The sequence below is a fragment of the Lingula anatina genome, chromosome 4 (genome assembly GCF_051362555.1).
Source record: "Lingula anatina isolate TDL-2025a chromosome 4, LinAna3.0, whole genome shotgun sequence".
NCBI lineage: Eukaryota > Metazoa > Brachiopoda > Lingulata > Lingulida > Lingulidae > Lingula > Lingula anatina.
This window is the reverse complement of record NC_141770.1, coordinates 21271154-21292126: the sequence shown is the minus strand read 5'-3', so window position 1 is coordinate 21292126 and position 20973 is coordinate 21271154. Positions and strand designations below refer to the sequence as shown.

Here is a 20973-nt window from a genome sequence, read left to right as displayed (position 1 = left end):
ACTTCCAGATGGATGGCTGTGGATTTGAATATGGAAAAACAGTCTTCAGGGTCAACAGTTTGGATATGAATATGAAATATAGCATTTATAAAGACGCTATGGAACGTAAATGCATTCATGGATATAAGTAGATACAATGTAACAGAACTGCGTCCTTATACATTGCCTCAAAAAAAGGTCCATAAATTAAAATATATAAATTTACGACGGAAGAAATAAAGCGTAATGGTAAACGTGCCATACATGTGATGCAGTTGCAATAGCTCCCCCTATCGTAACTTCTCCAATGAGAGGACCCGGATGAAAGACATAGCCATGCTCGGCGAGCTCATGCTTCAACTCTGCCTGGGTGACGCCTGCCGCAACTTTCACGGTAGGGACATTGTTCGCTGCAATCTGTAATAGCAAGTATGGTTCATTTAATCATGTGTACTGGAAGGCCTGTATGAAAATGGTAGGGGGTAACTCCAATGTTTTCATAACAGTGTTTTTTTTTCTTACAGATGCAAAATTTGATGCTTAATACGAATCTAACAATTTTTCTTACGACATTGTCGATTTTCAAAATGATGGACAAAACGACCTCCAAAATGTTATTCCATTTAAATGACAATTGTAAGTACATGTACTAAGTTTTACTCTGGTATGCCTTTTCTTATGTGTTTGGAGTTGCACAGTCCGATTCTTGCATTAGTGCTGTCATTGGTAGCCTACATTCCAAAAAGCTCAGTATACATAAAAATAATAATAATGTGTCATTTGAATGAGACTAGATATACCTCAAATATATACGACATCGGAGAAATAGAACACCTACCTTGGGCAGCAATATCACCCTCTTTCCTCCTTCTAGGGTCAACTCGGACGTTCTGATATGGACATGTCCTCGACCACCCCAAACTTGATCAGCGGTATGTGCGCTGCCCACGGCGCTTACTTGTATCCCGCAAGTTACGGCAGCCAAGACAGTTCTCTGTATCTTTAGAAAATAATGTAATTCACTTAAATAACTGCGTTTAAATTTTTAGAATCGACAAAAATTTACATGTTATCAATGTCTAAATATAGGCCTACGAAGATTATCATATACGTTAAAAATAATATATTTTCAAAGCACATTTGTAACTGCTGTCAATTCTGAATGATAACGAAAGGCATTTAAGGTCGTATTAAACATTTGAAAAACATATGTTGGCAGTATCATTTACATTACAACAGTGATACTTAGCTGTACCTCCTCAGCTGACTTTGGTCTCGTCACGAACACGTGATCATAAGTGACGACTTTCTGCCAATTAGAGAACGGCTCAAGTAGGACCGTTGGCGATGGACCAATAAATTCCTGCAGGCAGCTCTGTATTACCAATAACTGTGGCAGCGTCGCAAGTTCTTATGAAAAAACAAATAAACATTTCGTTAGAATAATAATGAAATAATATGACCTGAATAATATGAACAAAAAGACCTAAAGGGTCGCTCAGCGAATAAAGAACACCATTAATTTATTAGTAAACTACTAGATAAAATGACTTACGAATATGCATTAAAATAGGTGTTTGTTTCAAAATTTATTCAATGGGACAATGTGGGATAATCCAAGGGCTCGCGGTTTAGCTTTAAGGCAAGGAAGATTTCGAGAGATTTAAAGGTGTTAGGATCAGAAATATTGGCAGAACTGCCAGGGTTATTATTGGCAGACTAGCAAATGTGTCTCGGCAGACATTAAAAGCTAACAAAATTTAACCACGGATTTTTTGTTGTTGATTTCTCTTCAATTCTGTCTAATAAGTCTGTTGCACAACGGTGCAAATTCGCTGTTTTTCGTAAGTAATTCACTTTGAAACTGGTATTTTAATTCAAGGTGATTTTGTATCGAATCAAAACAGTTACAGTTTATTTGAGGCGATACTCATATATCATCCAAGGATGAACACGAATCGGCCCTGTTAAACATGTAAATCAGTGTATGACAAGTAAACAGGTCAAGCATAACGGTTAAACTTTTTCGTGTTTTATTTACGTTTCCTCCTGCCATAGAAACCCATTTACTTCTAATTTAAAGGGATAACAACTCTTCTTATGAGTTTCATATTTCACAATAAATACATTGTAAACAACTCGTAGTGGACCTTCATAGGTGGCTACCCTCCATGATTATCTCCTAAGAGATATTAACAAAAAATAAACTAACATGGGCTGACTTGGATTATCGGAACGGATTCATTGACAATTGGTAAGTGTGGGTAAACCGTCGTTTACCCCAGGATAAAACGTTTTACGGCACTACCCCCCCCCAAAAAAAAAAAATAAATAAATAATAAAAAAATAAATAAAAAATAAAATAACAGTTGTTATACTTAACACTGCGCCCGTATTATTATGCTTAATGCGCCAAACAACTAACAACCTATATCACAGAGAGAGAGAGAGATTGATGTAGGACGTTACTATACCGGTAGCATGGGTTACATATTCACCTAAAGTGACCTCCTTTTATCCAAACCAAAGTGAAGTGCATACGCTCAACTCCGTAAACGTAGAGAAATGACATCAGTTTGATCTAAAGGAGACATATTACCTAGCAAAATGAACTTCATAATGTTTTAGTTTAATATTTTACCCAATTTTTACCTGGTTTAAACAGCAGACAGGCGTATAGGCAGGAGATCGGTGGGGTCACCATCTTGGACAGCCTTTCTTCGTTGTTCAATTTACACGAATTCCATTCATGACATGTGCACAAACAGAGCGTGACGAAATAATGTGGACAGTTAGGTTGTTCCTACAAAACTTTATCAGTCTGGTCACAGTCAACCTGTACAAAAGTTTATACCCTCTACTATAATGTTGAATAAACAACAACATCTTTATTTTTTCAGTGTTCAAACAGGTTTGTGAGACACACCCATCGTGAATATTTATAATCAGTTACTGTAATAACCGTTACTATTACACTTCTCAAAAAAGTATTGAGCAGACATAAAGATATTTTATTGAAACGTGTGTGCTGCCTGACCATTCCAATACTGTATACGTACGCATCTTTCTGAAATACTTACATTGATTTCAGTTTCCAAACAAAAGTTTAGAATGTTTCCACAATGTTCCTTTTTCTTCTGAAGGTTTGTTATGCTGATAAGATGTTTCCGTCCGAATTCAACCATTTTCGCGTATGACCAATCGTTAAATATTTCTCTAATTCAGCATATCAATAACTTGTTTCCCCAAATTACTAGAAGGAAATATCTTTGCATTCATATCCCATGAAAATCTACATGTATAACAGGTTTAATGACATGGAGAATTTAAATGCGAATACCAGGGATACAAAATGCCAACTGACACTAAAATGTTCAAACAATTAACATGTGCATTAATTCACTGCAGAAATTCTACACTCAATATATTTTCCATGTCATGCCCGTGACCCTGTAGTGTCTGTATCTCTGTAGCGTCCGCAACAATGTAGTGGCCGAGCCACTCAAGTAGTAAGTACATGTATTTGAAAAAAAAAAGGAAATTACACAATAACAATAAAATTAAAAGAGGAATCACTGTCTTTTAATATCAAATAATTCTCTCAAGAAAACGTTGCTAAAAACTCCCGATGGGTCAAGTTCTTTTCGGACGGCCTTGAACTTTTCCAAGTCGTCGCCGTAGATTGATCCCAGTCGTTCCTTTAAGGCTGGAAATACGTGAAGTCCCTTTCCCCAGTGAGGTCGCCCGTACTGACCAATTTTATCCCACTCTGTCACAAGCTGGAAATTCGGATAATTTACAATGACTTTTACCCAACAAGTATAGTATACACATGGCTACCGTTAACACAAGTATACGTTCTTAGTAGCGCCAGCTTTTCGTTGTCATAAACCGCAATATAAGTGCCCAGCAAGTTTATGTTTTCTACCTGTTTCTAGATTGCGTGTTGCTTCTCAACTACTGCATCGAGAACTGGCCTGCTTCGACATGTTACAAAAAGGAGCTTTTGATACTACTACGTAGGCAATGTTTTGTAGATCTAGGACAGGTCGAAATATATATATATATTAAAGGATAAGCTTTCGATTTTGATTCAAAAGTCAGCAAAACCAGGAGGGGGGAAGACGAAACACATTCATGTTAATGGACAAAACTAAGGCTTTTAACTACCATGTCAGTTTTTTAAAAGCATTTTTTTTTTGTATTTATATAATACCCCTCTTGTTCAGCAGTATAAGCCATTTTGAGGCGGCAAAGCTCAACTGGTAGCCTATATATAGCTTTTGACCAAACCGTATTGAATTGTACTTCCTCCTACTGCCCGTATTTGTCAACCTTTTTTACGTGTAATGTAATATATTTGTTGTGGGTACGCAGACACGTGATGTTTATGTGTGAACTGTCCAGTATGGTCTGAGTGGTGTTAACATTATGTGACTGGTCACTTGAGTAGTATTATCAAATAGAAGGTGATGAGGAAAAGTAGATTTGAGAGTTAGGTCATTCGAAGGCTCTTTCGCATTCCGTGATGCAAGCAGAGAATATTTATAATTCCCTCCCACCCAGTCAATTTGAAGGATTTTTACTTTATCAATTAAAAAAAAATGTTAAGTTTGTTTGTTTGAATAAATATATTTTATAAATAAATACGAGATACGATAAGTTAAGATTAGAAAGAATAGAGAAATTAGTTTTAGTCTTAGTTCAAGCTTTTTAGTGTTTTATTTATTTCATATCAGAACGTTTTAATTTTTCAGCTCGGATCCTGGTACGGCAGAAGACAAAGCAAGATGGAGTTTTCTTAAAAAAAAAAAAAAAAAAAAAAAAAAAACTCAAGAACTGATCATTATCATTTTTATTTCATTACCCTTTTAAAAAAGATTTCCGTTTTACATTTATTTATTTTAATCATTTCGTTCAAAGTTTGTTAAAATAATAATAATAATAATAGCAAGAATATAATTACGGTTTTCAATGTTCACCAATGACTGTATTTATGGCAATACTTTCAACTGGAAATAAAGCACACGGAACGAAACGAGCGCTTCCACCCCTAACACTGTGTCTGTCTTTATACTATAAATATTTTATGTTCGTTTGAGTGTAACGAATTAGAACATAACAGTATTTAACTCTTTTTTACAAAATCCTAGACCAAAGCTTAATCTACGTATTCTTGCCTAGCTACTATATTTTTGTATGGCCAATTGCTAGTGCCTGAGTTACAATTAAGGATTGAAAATCAATATTTAGACAACTTTTAACTCATTTTGAAAATGACGTCTTAAAACTGGCAAACATGATATAACTAAAACGTGACTATCTTTTAAACTAAATGAGCTATCTCACAAATTCAAACTAAGTAATACTGAGATATAAGGCTATCTGCAAGTATCTGACCCTATTAGAAAGAAGTTTATGTGGATCTAATACATGTATAAAACCGAAATAATATACTGCACTTGGTCTCGTTTTGGTATCTGTTTATCCACCTGTATAAAACAAAAAGCAAGAAACAAAAAACAAATTATTGCTGTAGAAAGGTCAAACGCCCCCTGCATGAAAATAAGACACGTGATAATACATACCGCTCTTTCGAATGTTTGGTACTTAATTATATGCATTGAAGAGGTTGGTTGACTATGGATGTGAAAAGACGCATAATGCTCAAAGTCGTCAGCCTTCCCATGCTTCCCACGATCCTGAGACTCTGACGCTGGGCAGAGAAGGCAGTCTGCGCCTTTGAACCACCTGAACAATGCCTCCTGCACTGGCTGTATACCCTTCAGGTAGGACGCTCTATTCAACAGGGACGATAAAACCTGGAGATAAAGATGAATTTCCTTCACGGATTCTTGTGCCATTTGTTCAGGCGCAAAGGGAAGACATTCTGCGTTTTTAAATTTAGAAAGGGCTCAGTGAGGTTTTCAATATTGGGTGTGCTACAGCCCCCCCCCCCCCCGAAGTCAATGATTTTATCTAGGTATGCAGGTTCGCCTGCCTCCCTCTTGTACTTTGTGTACTACGCAGAATAAATTCTTCATTATATATATTCAAAATGACAAAGAAAGACTGAAAACTACAAAGAATTTGCAAGCAATTTATATTCAACAGTGAGTGCCGTTGCAATGCAGCAATAGTGCAATTAGCTTAAACCACGTAAGCTCCGAGTGACAGCATACTAAATAACGTTGGGTAACTGATTATTATTTGTAATTTATTATAGCTATAACAGCAACTCAACACAATAACAATTTAACAATTCAAATAAATTCAAAGGCATTTTAAGAGGGGGAGACATGCATCCTTTTCTCTTTCCAAAACATACATTTGTCGATTATAACATAACGAAGGTTACGCAACGTCCAAATGATTTCATTTGTTTGGTCACAAGGAATGCTGTTTCAAGATACACTCATACTTAGTACACCAGTACTTATCTTCGTATAAAAATAAAATGTAGATTCACAACACTATATCGCAAGGGGCGGAGGAACTAGAAGATGTTTTATTGGGGTCTATTTTATTGAGGTACTGTATGTCTAACCTGCATTCCTGCTGCACCATTGGTGAAATTCGGATCAACCATCACATATTCCATACTGTCATCCGCTGGGAACCCGGTAATGTTGTAGAACAATACCTCTGTGAGGTTTTTCAGAACAGAGACGGGAAAAGAAAGTTGTGCTTCGAATGCAGCCTAAAGAAATTGAAAGTTAAGTTTTATCTTCATTCATTTCCTTTTTTTGCATACTAAGGTTAGCATTGTAAGGCAGTATACCAGAACACTTGATCTATTGAATACGGCATTGAGGTGGAAAGTTTTTCTCATGACTAGATACATACCAATGACAAGTCACATTTTCAAACATCCAGGGTTTTGTGAATAATGATAAAATATTAGACAGTTTAATGTCTTACTAATAGGCAATTAAGTGTCTATATTATCGATTTTGATACATTTTTATATCTGACCTCTGTGAAAAGAGAATATAAAATATTTAGTACACAAACAGTCACACAAACCTCATCACAAAAGGAGAATTTCAGTATGAATAGTGAATATTGTTTCAAATTTAAAAGAAAAAGAAACATTTTCACTTCATGACAATTTATTAATATAATATCAAGCACATGGTTATTTTAGCCAATCCAGGGGAAGGGAACTGCCCCCTCCCAACTCTTAGCTTTAGAGGTGCTCTTAGCTCCCCATAATCCCCCCCCCCTTGCGCGTTCAACAAACGAACAGAGACAAAGGCAAGTAAGTTTTGTATCCCTGTGTTGTGTTGAATACGAAAAAAAAAATGTGAACTTATCCTTTATCTAACATTTTCAATTTTCGAGACAACTTTCCATCCTTTTGGCCTACCCCTCACTTGGCAAAATCTTGTATCCATCAAATGTGTTGCGGAATTAAGACGCAAGACTCAAAACATTTAAACATATATTTATATATATATATACCTTATTATACATGATTTTTGAGACGGACGGTGGCCTTTTGCCTTCAAAATTCACTTTGGCAGAGGTTTGATTTATGATCCTGGAAAAGCCATGAGACAATAAATAACCGTTTTGGAAAGAACACCATCCCTCTGAACTTAAATTTAGGAAATGAAAACTACGTGTTTTATGTCAGATTAAAATGTGTGGGTTTGGAATGGGAGGATGTTTTTCAAGTCTGCCAAATTGTTTTGCTAATTCCAAGCAACAACTTATGAACTAGCTATTTGTATAGGGAAGCAGAGGTCTGTCATTAATATTTGTATAGGGTGGCAGTTGCAATAAGATGACATTGATTTACTTATTGCATAAAAAAATTTGGGATAACCAGAAAAAAAGAAGAAATTAAAAGTGGACGAAGTTAGAAAGACGAGCATTATTAACATAATCATATCCTATGATATTTTGTCTTTTTCAATTTTAGCATAATTTATAGATTATAATAAATGGATTCAAATGTTTACTCTTAACGCTATTACTGCTTACACCATCTTAATGACCTAATTATACAAAGTTTATAGCACATTGCTTTTGCGTGCGGTTTTGCTTTCAATGACCTTGCGTCTGGAACTTTTATATATACATATAAGTATAAAATGCCCATAAGTTAAACTTTCGACCTTCAGCTTATATCGCATCACATGCCCCTTTACAGGTGTAGTCATGCAAAACACTGACTAGCTCTATTTTACACAAGGTTCATATAATCTTTGACATTTAATCGGTATCGCTTTGAAACTGAAACATTCCATTTTAAATAACTCGGCATTAATTGCAGACTTATTTAGATAATTAACATACTTGACATTAATGAAGATGATGGAATTAAACAGTGCCAACAGATGTATTTAACAGTGCCAACAAAGATACTTTAGTGTCCCTCTCCAACTTTATAATCAAATCATTTAAGAAAAGAAGTGAAGTGGTTGCTCTGCTTGGTAACTCTTAGCATATCCCTTAAAATGTCAGTGTATGGTCCCACTGTTGTGAGAAGTGACTCGGCAGTGGGACTGAACATGGCACAATATTTATATCTGTGTAACTTATTTACTTATATGTCTTATGTAATTGTCATTAATCGTAATTATCAATGTCATCAAACAGCCATGTAAACAGCTATGTAACGGTGGTTTTAAGTTCTTTAAAAACATATTCTTTTTGTGTAACATGTTTATAGTATGTTTATGGTAAATTTATAATCACACCAAGGTTTATCTCAATGCTTAGATAGAATATTTTATGAGTAATTTTACTAGTACTTATCTTCATTATATAAAGATGGTAATACACTAACTGTATTGTATCATCATTTGTATATCATATTGTACAAGGTCATGACAATCTATGTACCAGTACAGAAATAAATTGAATTGAATTGAATTGAATTAAAGTACTTGTGATTAGTATATAATTATTTGATAGCATTTTATCAATAAAGCAATGTAAATAATATCAGTATCAGTTTTTAATGCAGAGTTTTAGTAATAAACTGAATTTAAATCTTAAGTTTAAAATGGAAAAAGGTGTTGTGAACAGATTTGGCCATGGATAAATGCAGTCACAGATACCTTATCAGCACTAAATCATTTCCGCTGTCCCAACTCTTTGGCACCCTTCCAGTGCGTGTCACTGCTTTGGTTTCCTTCTCCGTCAGCGAATTGTAAGGTGCATAAAACATATTTACGAAGTCATTCTCGAGTATGAGATTCTGGAGAAAGGTTGGGCTAAACATGTTCCGAAGTGGAGTGAAGACGTGCTGGAAATTAACAACCACCTGCTGGATAACCTGGAAGTTACAATTTAAAACGGACCCAAAATAAATTCAATCCAGTATAAAGTATTGGTGAAAACCTTTGGTACAAAAGTTGGGTCAAACCCAGTACAAAATATATGTCTGTACCTAACAAATGATGCCTTTTCATCTTTTCACTTACTTCCAGTTGAATTTCAAACAAAATTCCAAGCAGTCCTAAGTGGCATCTTAACGCTTTCAATACATTCGCATCTGAGTTTTGGTTGAATTCTCTTATATCCCCACGTCCATCAACGAGCTTCACTCGCGTCATGTAGCCACCTATCGACGGTTCATGGTAGAATCCATTCTAAGATGGCAACAAAATGAAAAAAAAAAATAATTAAATAACTCGCGCAGAACTTCAAACACAGCTAGGGAGGTTTCCGATCCAAGGTGGCAGGATTTCATAGTAAGTGCAACTGCAATATATGTGTATATCTGTAGAAAGTAATGCGGTTTTAATATTATTTCTAATGCTGAGTTGGGTGATTTGCATATTCGGGCTCGAATCTCGCCTTTGCCAAAGAGATTCGGAAAACGGGATTAAATCACAACTTGAATTTGGAACACACTCATGCTCCCTCCTCTCTCACAAACCCACACAAGCGCGCACACACACGCATTCACACAATTGATGAACAATGTGCACGGTTTGAATCCCAATCTTTAATTAGTTATAAAGAAACAGAGGAATGTTTATCTAAAACATGAGAGGACACACAGAGATAACGGAGATGTATTTTTAAAAGTAACATTTGTAGCATTTGTAAAGCAAATTTGCCTATTTTGTGAATTCACGACGGAAAAGAACTAAAACGTATTGTTAAACCTATCATACATGTGCTGAAGTTGCAACGGCTCCCCCTATCGTCGCTTCTCCAATGAGTGGCCCCAGATGAAAGACATAGCCGTACTTGGCGAGCTCGTAGTTCAACTCTGCTTGGGTGACACCTGCTGCAACTTTCACGGAAGCGACAGTTTTACCTGCAATCTGTAATAGTCTATCAATATGATCGGAAATGCATTTTCCGTCATTTAAATAATAATAATAATAAAAATCATAATTCGAAGAATTGAAATTGAAATAGACCTACATGTACAGCATATGCTTACATCATCAGAGAAACAACACATACCTCGGGCTGCATGATCACTCTCTTTCCTCCTTCTAGGGTCAACTCGGACATGTTAATATGGACATGTCCTCTGCCACCCCAAACTTGATCGACGGTATGTGCACTGCCCACGGCTCGCACTTGTATCCCACAAGTTGCAGCAGCAGAAACAGTTCTCTGTATCTACAAACTAAATTCACTGTTACTGCCATTAGATTTAGATTTAAAGATTTTATTGTTCGGAAAATACGCTATAATTTAGCATTTTCCTTCATTTTCCATCCGAGGAGACGACAATTTTTCAATTTCAAACATCTCTCAATCAAAACGAAAAGCACTCAAAAACTACATTTGTAACACTTAAAAATTGCAAAAAAGGTTATTTGCCACAACATTATTTTGAGTAAAAAATTGCTTTTCTCTACCTCCTCAGCTGTCCTCGGTTTAGTCACGAACACGTGATCATAAGTGACTAAATCTTGCCAGTTAGAGAACGGCTCTAGTAGGACCGTTGGCGATGGACCAATAAAATCCTGAAGGCATGTCTGTATTAGGAGCAACTGAGGAGTCGTCGCAATATCTAATTTAATATAATAATATTATACATTTTATTTAAAGTATAAGATGGATTAAAACATTCAGGACACTTTACAAGAGTAACTTAATAAATTTATCCAATGCAAAAAGCCTGAATATTCAATTAGAAAAAAAATTTGCAAAACTTTACATGTAGCCTACGAGTAAAGTACTCAACACGGAGATTATATCTTAATATCATTCTACAGATGCAGTTGTTGCCCATTGAAGGCTGTACATATACTTTAAATTTTGATTTTTTTTACACTGATGGAGAATTTACCTTAAATATTAATAGTATTTTATTGCATTTTCAATATTGGTCCGCCGACAAGGGTGTATCAACCTTTTTGGGATCAGAGTAAGTCAATTTTTGCTGCGGAGCTTCGTTTTTCATTTGCTAAAAGAGGTCAGTGTACTTTTTGCTGTTCTCGTGCGTTCTCCCGTTTGTTCTCATAAGGTGGTTTCGCAGTGAATAAACAGATAAAGTTTACCAAAGATGACCCTTAGTGTTAAAGGTAAAATCGGATCACACCGGTGGAGTAACCAGGTATATTTTTCGCATTTACGTTTCTCTTGTCACAGACAACTCCATTGTTCTACTTTAAGATAACTCTAAACATAACACAGTCCCGCATTACTAATACTACATGTAAATGTGCCAAACTGTAAAGAATATCTACTGTAAACATATGGCAGCCATGGGTGTTGAACGTCTTTTAACCAGTCTGTCTCCGGACCGGCACTCGGTCTGTCTCTATCCAAACCAAACAGACGGATATACACCGGACCCCTTAGAGGTCACACGTTAACTCAGAGGGAACCCATGAGCATGCTCCACGTACCCAGCTGGTTCGTTAATCATATTTTCCGGTCGTCAAGGGAGGGGGGGAGGGGGGGGGGGAGGGGGGGTTGCATAATTTCAGCTGCCCCTTTCTGCATTACGGAACCTTCACCCCATGTTCAGTACATTTTCACCTGTGTTATAAGAAGAATATCTGGCTTAATTGTGCATAAGTTTTTGAACATGTTTTTTTTAAATTTCACCTCTCTGGGAGTCTTTGAACGCTCAATATTACAAAATGCTCCACATTGCTCCTTGCTCCCCATATGTGTTCTTCATGACCTTGATAAGGCCGTTTACGGTGTAAAAACTGAACACTATATACTTCAGTAGTCCCAGCACGAGTATCTTGTCTGGTTTCTCAAAGTTCTATCTAAATGACATCTATTACATCACAAAATCTACTTCATTATATTATAGCTAATCCACCCAATATTTTACCTGGATTAAACAGCAGACAGGCATACAGACAGGAAATCGGCGGGGACACCATCTTCCACAGCCTTTTTTAATCTACTGTAGAAGACGCATATAAATGTGTATGACCTATCTTAGGTCATCGTCTGTACACAAAACAGAGAGTGACAAAATAATGTGCACACGTAAGGTTTTGTTGCGTAATTTCTATGGGGCATGCTCATTTTTTCTTTGAACAGTTGTCATGTATAACTGCTATTGACCAATTTTAATATGTACACTTTAGCTAATAAGTCCCCGGTCACTTTAATAGCACACGCTGTCTACATCAGACGCGCTAATGCGCACGTCCCCGACAGAGTTAATGATAGCTAGGGGGATTACGATGGACAGCGCATGTTGCTCACAGCAGTAGGCACTGCCGCCGAAGTTAAACCGGTAATTAAGTCTTTAACTTGACTAAACATGTTTTGCTTTGTAACTTGCGTCCTTCAGTCTTGCTGTTGCGGAAGCGCCGGCGGGACATATCTCCACCTTGCCGATATTTATCCCGACTCTCGACTTTAAAAGTATTATTGGTTTTGATTTTATCAAAGTCTTATTATATCAGAAAACCTGCATATTTTCATACGTTAAGAGAATTATAGAAACTGTAGAAAAAGCTACTCGTACATCAGGGATAAAAAACAACACCTTGCAGCACTATTACCTATTATTCATCACCAGAAGTTACTGTTTCACTTTTTTCTCCCAAATTACAAAGTCTGATGACAACTGAAAGCCTTTAGCCATACCTCAGGGCAGTGGGAGATAGTCTGGATTTGATTAAATATAATAAAAGTATATTTTGAAGAATTTTCCTAGCCTTCGGCAATTTCCGCAAAGCTTCGGCATGCGCGGCAATACAGAGCTGTCGATATCTGCATGCGTGAACAATAGAATTGGTGGAACAACGGTTAACGTCGTTGAGTCCTCTGCAACCTATCCGACGGTAGTTCGTGTCCCTGTCAGTACTTTTGAAGATTTTGAAATTGTCATTATTAAAAAATATCTATTAATATATAAAACAGTCGTGGCTAATTGTATTTGCAACGGAAAGCACAGTAGGGAGGTTTGTTGTTATTGTTAAAGTTATTATTACTGGGGACATAAATTAGTATGCTAATCTCTTATCATGGTATAATGATTGATACGATGGGTATCAAATAGTTTTCCTTTGATATAAACAACAAAAGAGCGGCCTTCCAAATATCTTTGCTGAATGTTTATAACGTAGGTACTATTATGCGCAAAAATATTGATACATGACGCAAACGACATTTACTAATTTTGGTAATATCAATTTTAATTAAAATTAAATTTAATTGAAATTAAAATTAAAATTTGTCTAAACGTGCATATTACCATTCACCTTGTTTAAAGGGTTCGCAACACTTTACATTCTAATACATCTTGCCAATTTTCATGTTTGCTAGTTTATTTTGATTTGAGAGAAAGCGAGAGAAGACCCTCTACTAGGGCCGCAAATTAATTATGAGTATTTTTCTTCAGTGCAAGAGACTGTGTAATGAAAAATCAATCTGTAACTCTGGTATAGGGTGGCCTTGTGTATGTAATAATATACAAGTAGGGGCAGGGGTACAGTTTTATAGTACAAATAGTCATTTTATACATCTTATTAATCTCATCGTCGGGTCATTGTTTACAATAGCGCTTTGTCGCTGTGCGTACCTTTTTGCATTTGAGTTAGACTCAGTCAGTAACAGCTGGTGATTTTGTCTTTTTTGCGTTTCATTGACAATATTTTGGCCACCTAAGTAGGGAAATGTGGCTCTTTGTTTTGAAATGATATTTCCATTGTTCCTTTGAACACGCAAAAGTCAACACACTTACGTCAACATACTTACTTTGTAATAACAACCCAGGGGAAGAAACAAAAGCCTCATAAGGTGTCGTCATTCACACTGTAAAAGGTGTTAATTTCATGCTTCTATTGTTTGCCCATGAATCATTATGACAAATTTGTAGGGTTGCCAGATCACTGGCGCTTCATTCAATTCTCTATATCTGCCCTGCAGCCTGGGATGAGTGATACTTGACTGACCTTTGTTTACATCTGGAGATTTTTTTATAATTCGATCAGTGTGCATAAATTATGATATTTTCCATCAGGAAAAATACGTGATAATGTTACGATTCTTATTTTACGGATACATAATTACAAAAATTAATTCCTGATTTAATACCCCATATTTCAGCGCCTATTCCTGGCTGCGTTAATTATGGGGGGTTGGAAAGTAATCCGTTAGAACGCAGGAGTGATGATTGCTACTCTTACCAACGGTGCATCACCGATCAACTAATCTCAGCCACCTGAAGCAGAATCACCAACAAAAGACAAATTGGACTACATCTGCCTTCTTGTTGAGACATCTTATGTAAAAAAAGGCGATAACGGTCAAAACATACGTGCTTCGTGGTTTATTAAATGTTCATCGTATTTTTTCGTTCATTATTCTTATGAGTTAAGCAGCTTCACCTCCGTGACACCCTTTTTATTTATTTAAACCATTGTTAGATAAACCATGGGTTTCACTCCAGATTTCACGATCGAACAGCTGATCATGAGGAGAGTGTAGCATGCTATAGTAAACTACCCCAAATATATATACAACACCTCCAGGGTTTCACGATCGAGCAAGTGATCATGAGGAGAGAGTGTAGCAGAGAACTTCATTAATGGTCGTCATAATTGGTGGTTGCCTTGGGAAAATGAGTTACATGATTACATAATACAGATACATAATAACATAAGATTAATACTAAAATTTTCCCTGATACAAAAACCCCTATTTGAGCGCTTATTCCTGACTGCGTTAATTACGGGTGATTAGAAAGTAATCTATGAGGACGCAGGAGCGATGATTGCTACTCTTACCAACGGTAAATCACCGATTTACTTGACTCCGCTACTTCGAGCAAAATCACCACCAAAAGACATATTAGACCACGTTCGTCCTCTTATTAAAACAAAGAATGTAAAAATGTGATGTCGGTCAAAGAAGAGGACTAGACTACGTGCTTCATGGTTTATTAGATAGGCCTATTCATTGGATTTTTTTAGTTCATTATTATAGCTTCACCTCGCGAGACCCTTTTTTATATATTTAAAACACAGCACCCCACTGGTTTCGCGATCATGAAGAAAGGGAGTGTAGCAAAGAACCTCATTAATGGTCGTGATAATAGGTGGTTGCATTGTAGGCCTAACCTTGTTCATTTTAGTCGACAGACTAAGCTAGAAGAAAGAACAGATCATTATCGCCTCTCTTTACTTAGGAACAATAAGGATGGCTAGTGGCAGCATTTATAAGTTCTTTTATTTAGAAACTTTCCGATCCTTTGTCTGGGACTGCGTCCGAGAAACGGCGATAATGACAGAGACGTCCTCGAACATTTTGGACTCAGTGCAAATAAAAAAAAAAATCCGTTAAGAAGTAGCCTTTAAATGTCCCGGCAAATAACTTTGCGATGGCTCAGAGAGTTCTAGAATGAATGACAAGCAACGACATTAGGGTTAATAATAGACTAAAAACTATCAGAGTGTAGGCCTGTCTTAGGCCTACTTCATTTCTAAGGCCATCTTGTGATACGAGTCATGCTACACTATGATTTAATACAGGGATACCATCGATAGTATATCAATAGAAAATCGCAATCCTCAAATGTTTTTTAATTCATTAAATATAAACGGTCTTTTCTCGTACAATGGGCCTGGTATAGTTGTATTGGCCTATCAGTTGGAAACACGTGGTTCGTCTACAATTGCAAATGGCGGAGGTGCCGTGGTAGTTATTGTCGTAAAATTAGCTGGATACGGTGCACGTGAGAAAATTATTCATTAAATTTAGTTTTCGAGCGTCAGCTTAATCTGGTAAAATGCGAGACGAAAAAAAAATCATAGATAGAGCCTTATGACCCACTGTAGAATGATGCCGAATAATACATCAACGACGTAGTTTATCGGCAGATAAACGTGTTTCCATTCTCGGCTGACTGAGGAAAGTTTTGAGAGAGCATTTAAAGAAGAGGCGGTCGAACCAATAGTGAGTAGGAAGTGTGCTGCAATCAAGACGAACAATACCGATCATAAGTGGACAGCTAATAACCCCTAATTAAGCCCGGGTTACGCGCTGCTGTGTTGACTCCTTGCTGGGGAGCGGTAGCGGCCTCCTACTGCTGTGAGTAATCACGCATTGTCTTCTAACCTGCGGCTTAGTTGACTCCTTGCTGGGAAGGGGTAGCGGCCTCCTACTGCTGTGCGTATTCAAACATTGTCTTCTAACATGCGGCTACACGACGGTTGCATTGTATTAATAAAGTAATACCTATTCATAAGGAAGGGGGCGGATGGTAATTTTACGAGAATTAAATCAGTTACCGATCATACGCGTACCAATAGTCGTGTTTTTTTTTAGCTATACGGTATATAGCACGAAAAGGCCGTCACAATCATTCCTTATTTGCTAACTGTTATTATGTTGGATGTAGTGGTAAGGCGATGAATTTGATTTCTCTGCACATTTGAGCCCTTGAGACTTCAGGATAAATAAAAATGTTTATAAAATCACACAGTGACAAGAAAATGAAATAAAAAATCGTTAAGTGATTATTAAAATTTATTGGTGCATAACATGCAGCAAAACGGGCTGCTGACAATGTACACATAATAAAGTGGTATACCCTTATAGTTTTAAAAATAATTAACTCCATTTAAAGCACTGTGTAATGTATCTTTTAGTATGCAGTAGATTCAAAGTTTTGAAATCAAACTGTGTATGGTGCTGTATAACGTTCATGGGCTGATCCGGGTTTTTTTGAAGGGGGTGGGGGGGTTAACGAATGACAAGCATCGGATGAATATCCGACCCTTGCTCCCTTGGCGTGGGATTAGGGACCCACTCCAGGGCCCTGAAAATTTTTGGTGTTTCGGAGGGCAAACGGTTCCATTTGTTAGGCTCTAGCTGAAGTAATTTTTATACCATTTCGCCGGTTTCTACAGCAAAACAGCTCGAGCGACAATGGCATATGTACATGTATCAGAAATGACGATACAAATGTGTGTTTTGAGTCAGTATGCTGGATAGCTTATGGGTATATTTGTGTGATTTTCAGGAACTGATAACTACGCGGATTTTACTCACTGACATGTCCGTCGGCCCTTTCAATCAAGGTATGTTAATATCAAATAATTCTCTCAAGAAAACGTTGGTGAAAACCCCAGAAGGATCAAGTTCTCTTCGGACGGTTTTAAACTTATCCAAGTTGTCGCCGTAACTGGACCTCAGGCGTTCCTTTAAGGCTGGGAACACGTGAAGTCCTTTTCCCCAGTGAGGTCGCCCGTACTGACCAAGCTTATCCAACTCCGCCACAAGCTGAAAAATCGTATACCTATAGTGCATTTACAATGACTATCACCCAACAAGTATAATATGCACATAAAGAGCGACCATTAACACAATAATGTACAATGTATTCCTAAAAGCGCTACAAATATCAGTAAAAAAGTGTTCCGCAGGCACATACATGTGGTTTCTACCCACTTTTAGATTGCACGTTGCTTTTCAAGTATTGCATCGAGAACTGGCCTGCTTTGACACATTACTGTTGGCACTAACACGTGGTCAAAGTTTTGACGATCTGGGTTAGGTCGAAGAAAAAAAAATAAAGACAAACTTTTAATTTTGATTCAAAAGTCAGCAAAATGGGGCGGAGACGCAATGTATTTTATGTAAATAAACGAAGACCAAGGCCTTTTTTTAAATATCTTTCTATTTTTGTCACACCCCCTCCTGTTCAGTGTAATATTAGCCATTGTGAGAGCCCAAGTTCAACTGCTTTTGCTTTATACGAATTAGTATGGAATGGTATCTCCTAATACCGCCCGTGTTTGCCCACCAACATTTATTAACTTTACTTTTTTTCATGTGTTATGTATCTAACTCTATTTGAGAAAATCCTAGAACCAAAATTAAATCTGCATATTTATGCCCGGCTTCTACACTTTTTAATGACAAATTGCTAGTGCCTGCGACAGAATTAAGGATAGGAAATAATTTTTCACTGTTTGAAAACGACGTCTTAAAAATGGCAAACATGACGAAACTAAATAGGAATAATGTTTAATCTAAATGAAATATATCACAAATCAAAACGATTTAGTTATAATGAGATGTGTGGCTATCTGCGTACCAGTATGTATCTATGAGAAAGAAGTATATGGGGATCCTAATGCATATATAAAACCGAAATTATATACTTTGCTACATTTCGATTCAGTCAGCTCAATATCCACCTGTTAAAAATAATATTGCTATATTAACGCGTCCAGCATGACTTAAAGACACGGAACAATACATACCGCTGTTCCGAATGCCTTAAACTGCATTATTGCCATTGTAGAGGTTGGTTGACTGTGACTGTGAAAAGACACATAATGTTCAAACTCGTAAGGCTTCCCATTTTTACCACGAAATCGTGACTTCGAGGCTGGACAGAGGAAACAGTCTGCGCCTTTAAACCATCTAAACAGTCCCTCCTGCATTGGCTGTATACCCTTCAGGTAGGAAACTCTATTCAGCAGCAACGACAACGCCTGAAGATGGAGAAGAGTTTTCGTCAAGGATTTGCTTACTGTTGATTCAAGCATGTCTAAGAGGGTGTGCTTTCGGTGCCCTCTCCCAACCTATTGGCACTTATGTCCATATCAAACTTATTTTTGAAAGATTGGTGTGACGTACTAATCTTGCAGCATGCTGAAGGGTTAGGTCTTCATACAGAGCGATCACTACAGTAAGTGGCCGAATCAGCGCACGCCCTTTCAAAAACGCTGCAGACCACTCCGTTTTTTTATCTGGGTAAGCAAGAATGCACATATTCGTAATGCACTATTCAAAATTCGTTTTTCTTAAAAGTCTTAGGTAAGATTTTATCGTTGATAAAGCAAAATAGTGCCTTTGTTAAATATTTTATTATGGTCAATGTTATTGAAATACTGTATATCTAACCTGCATTGCTGCTGCTCCGTTGGTGAAATTCGGATCAACCATCACATATTCCATACTGTCAACCGCCGGGATCCCAAGAATATTGAGGAACAATACGTCTGTGAGGTTTTTCACAACAGAGACGGGATAAGAAAGTTGTGCTTCGAATGCAGCCTAAAGAAATTGAAAGTTAAGTTTTATTCTTCATTCATTTCCATTCTTGTATACTAAGGTTAGCACTGTAAGGTAGTATGCCAGAACACTTGATCTATTGTCGTATTGATCTATTGTATATGGCAGAGAGGTGGACAAGGGCAAGTACAGGGTTAATACTTAATACGGAAGACTATTATTTGGCGAGTAAATTTTCTACAAAATATTTATTTTCTCTCTGATTATTCAAATCCGAAACTGAAGTGTCACTCCATGCAGCCAGGTGTGTTACCTAATTACAACACAACTCTCGAAACAATTGATGCATGCAGTTGTATGTTCTGTGGTCAGAAATGTGAGGGGTGGTCTTTTTCTGCCTTTGTATAAAAACGCATGGGTTTGGTCAGTCTTTGGAGTGTATTTCGAGAAGCAACAGATGGTTCGCTCTAAAAACTTGACAGGTACCTTTGAGAAGATACTATGGGATTCTTGCTGTAGGAGAAAATGGCCAGAAACAGGCAGCCATTGCCAGGCAATTTAACATTTATCGGGGAACCGTTAATAAAGTTCTCCAAAGAAATGTTACAACAGGCGAACCTGACCAGGGTGTCCTCGTTTCACAACAAGAAGACAGGATCTCCTTCTCTTTAGACTGGTCGTACAAAGACAACCAGTGTCCTCAGAAGAGAGTGGCAGAATGTCATTCAAATCCCCGTTTCAAGGTCCCTCGTGAACGAGAGATTGTTACAAGTCGGTTATTTTGCACGAAGACCAGTACGGAAACCATTGTCAACAGCAGTTCTATACAACGGCGTCTGCAATGGGCTGGGACCACGTGCGTTTGCAGCCAAACCACTGGAATCATGTCGTTTTAAGTGATGAGGCAAGGTGTGGAGTTTAAAGGGTTGACGGTCGAATCATATCCGTAGGAGACATATAACGATGACTGTGTACTACCTAGGATGCAAGCAGAGGGTGGTGGCGTCTCGGTTTGGGGTGCATTTCATGCCGGTGCCCAGAACCAGTTGGCTTTTCTAGAAGGCAACCTCAACCAGAATTCCTACAGAGAAAAAATGCTTCCCTTTGCAAGACACATCTTTAGGCACAACTTTGTGTACCAAGACGACAATGCATCCCCACATTGAGCTCGAAGAATCACTGCTTTCTTCAAAACAAAGGGATTTAGCAACTGCCCTGGCCTGCAATCTCCCCAGATACGAACCTAATTGAAAATCTGTGGGCTAATGAGTTCTTTGACTGTGTAACATATCGCTGTCCGGATGCTATCGTGTTCTTTAATATCTTAGCTTAAAGTTAATACTGATATCAAATTATTGATATGGTTTTCTTGGGTGTTCTCTTCTTTTGAATGACATCTTATGTCAAATTTGACATTATTGACCGAAATATCTCAAAATAGAAGACTGGATATATTTTATCACTCAATAACATACTTTTTTGATGAATAAAGCAAAAGAAGATTAATATGCACTCAAAAATAACAATGATAAAAATATTCCACATTAAGTTTTAATTCTGTTAAGT

At 37.2% G+C, this 20973-nt stretch overlaps 2 protein-coding genes across 5 annotated transcripts in view; both read right to left on the bottom strand.

Annotated features, from left to right (window-relative positions):
* The window catches only part of LOC106170365 (L-gulonolactone oxidase), a 32315-nt gene that overhangs the window by 4707 nt on the left and 6635 nt on the right, over positions 1 to 20973 (bottom strand). For 2 of the 4 annotated variants that reach the window (XM_087011160.1, XM_087011158.1), the window contains 2 exons: positions 19297 to 19449; positions 18651 to 18884 (listed from right to left, as the gene is read on the bottom strand). In XM_087011160.1, the coding sequence (XP_086867286.1) occupies positions 18651 to 18884; positions 19297 to 19449 (387 nt within the window). Of the gene's footprint in view, positions 1 to 243; positions 397 to 817; positions 980 to 1234; positions 1390 to 2631; positions 2816 to 3059; positions 3190 to 16880; positions 17665 to 18650; positions 18885 to 19296; positions 19450 to 20973 lie in introns of those variants that run through there. The other 2 variants (XM_087011157.1, XM_087011159.1) reach the window with 2 other exon arrangements.
* On the bottom strand, positions 2970 to 12501 carry LOC147762564 (L-gulonolactone oxidase-like). Its single transcript, XM_087011163.1, has 10 exons — positions 12254 to 12501; positions 10818 to 10972; positions 10414 to 10575; positions 10116 to 10268; positions 9417 to 9584; positions 9051 to 9268; positions 7444 to 7522; positions 6527 to 6679; positions 5568 to 5801; positions 2970 to 3758 (listed from the first exon to the last, which is right to left on the bottom strand). The coding sequence occupies exons 1-10, from the start codon at positions 12303 to 12305 to the stop codon at positions 3552 to 3554; spliced, it is 1581 nt and encodes a 526-aa protein (XP_086867289.1). The 5' UTR covers positions 12306 to 12501; the 3' UTR covers positions 2970 to 3551.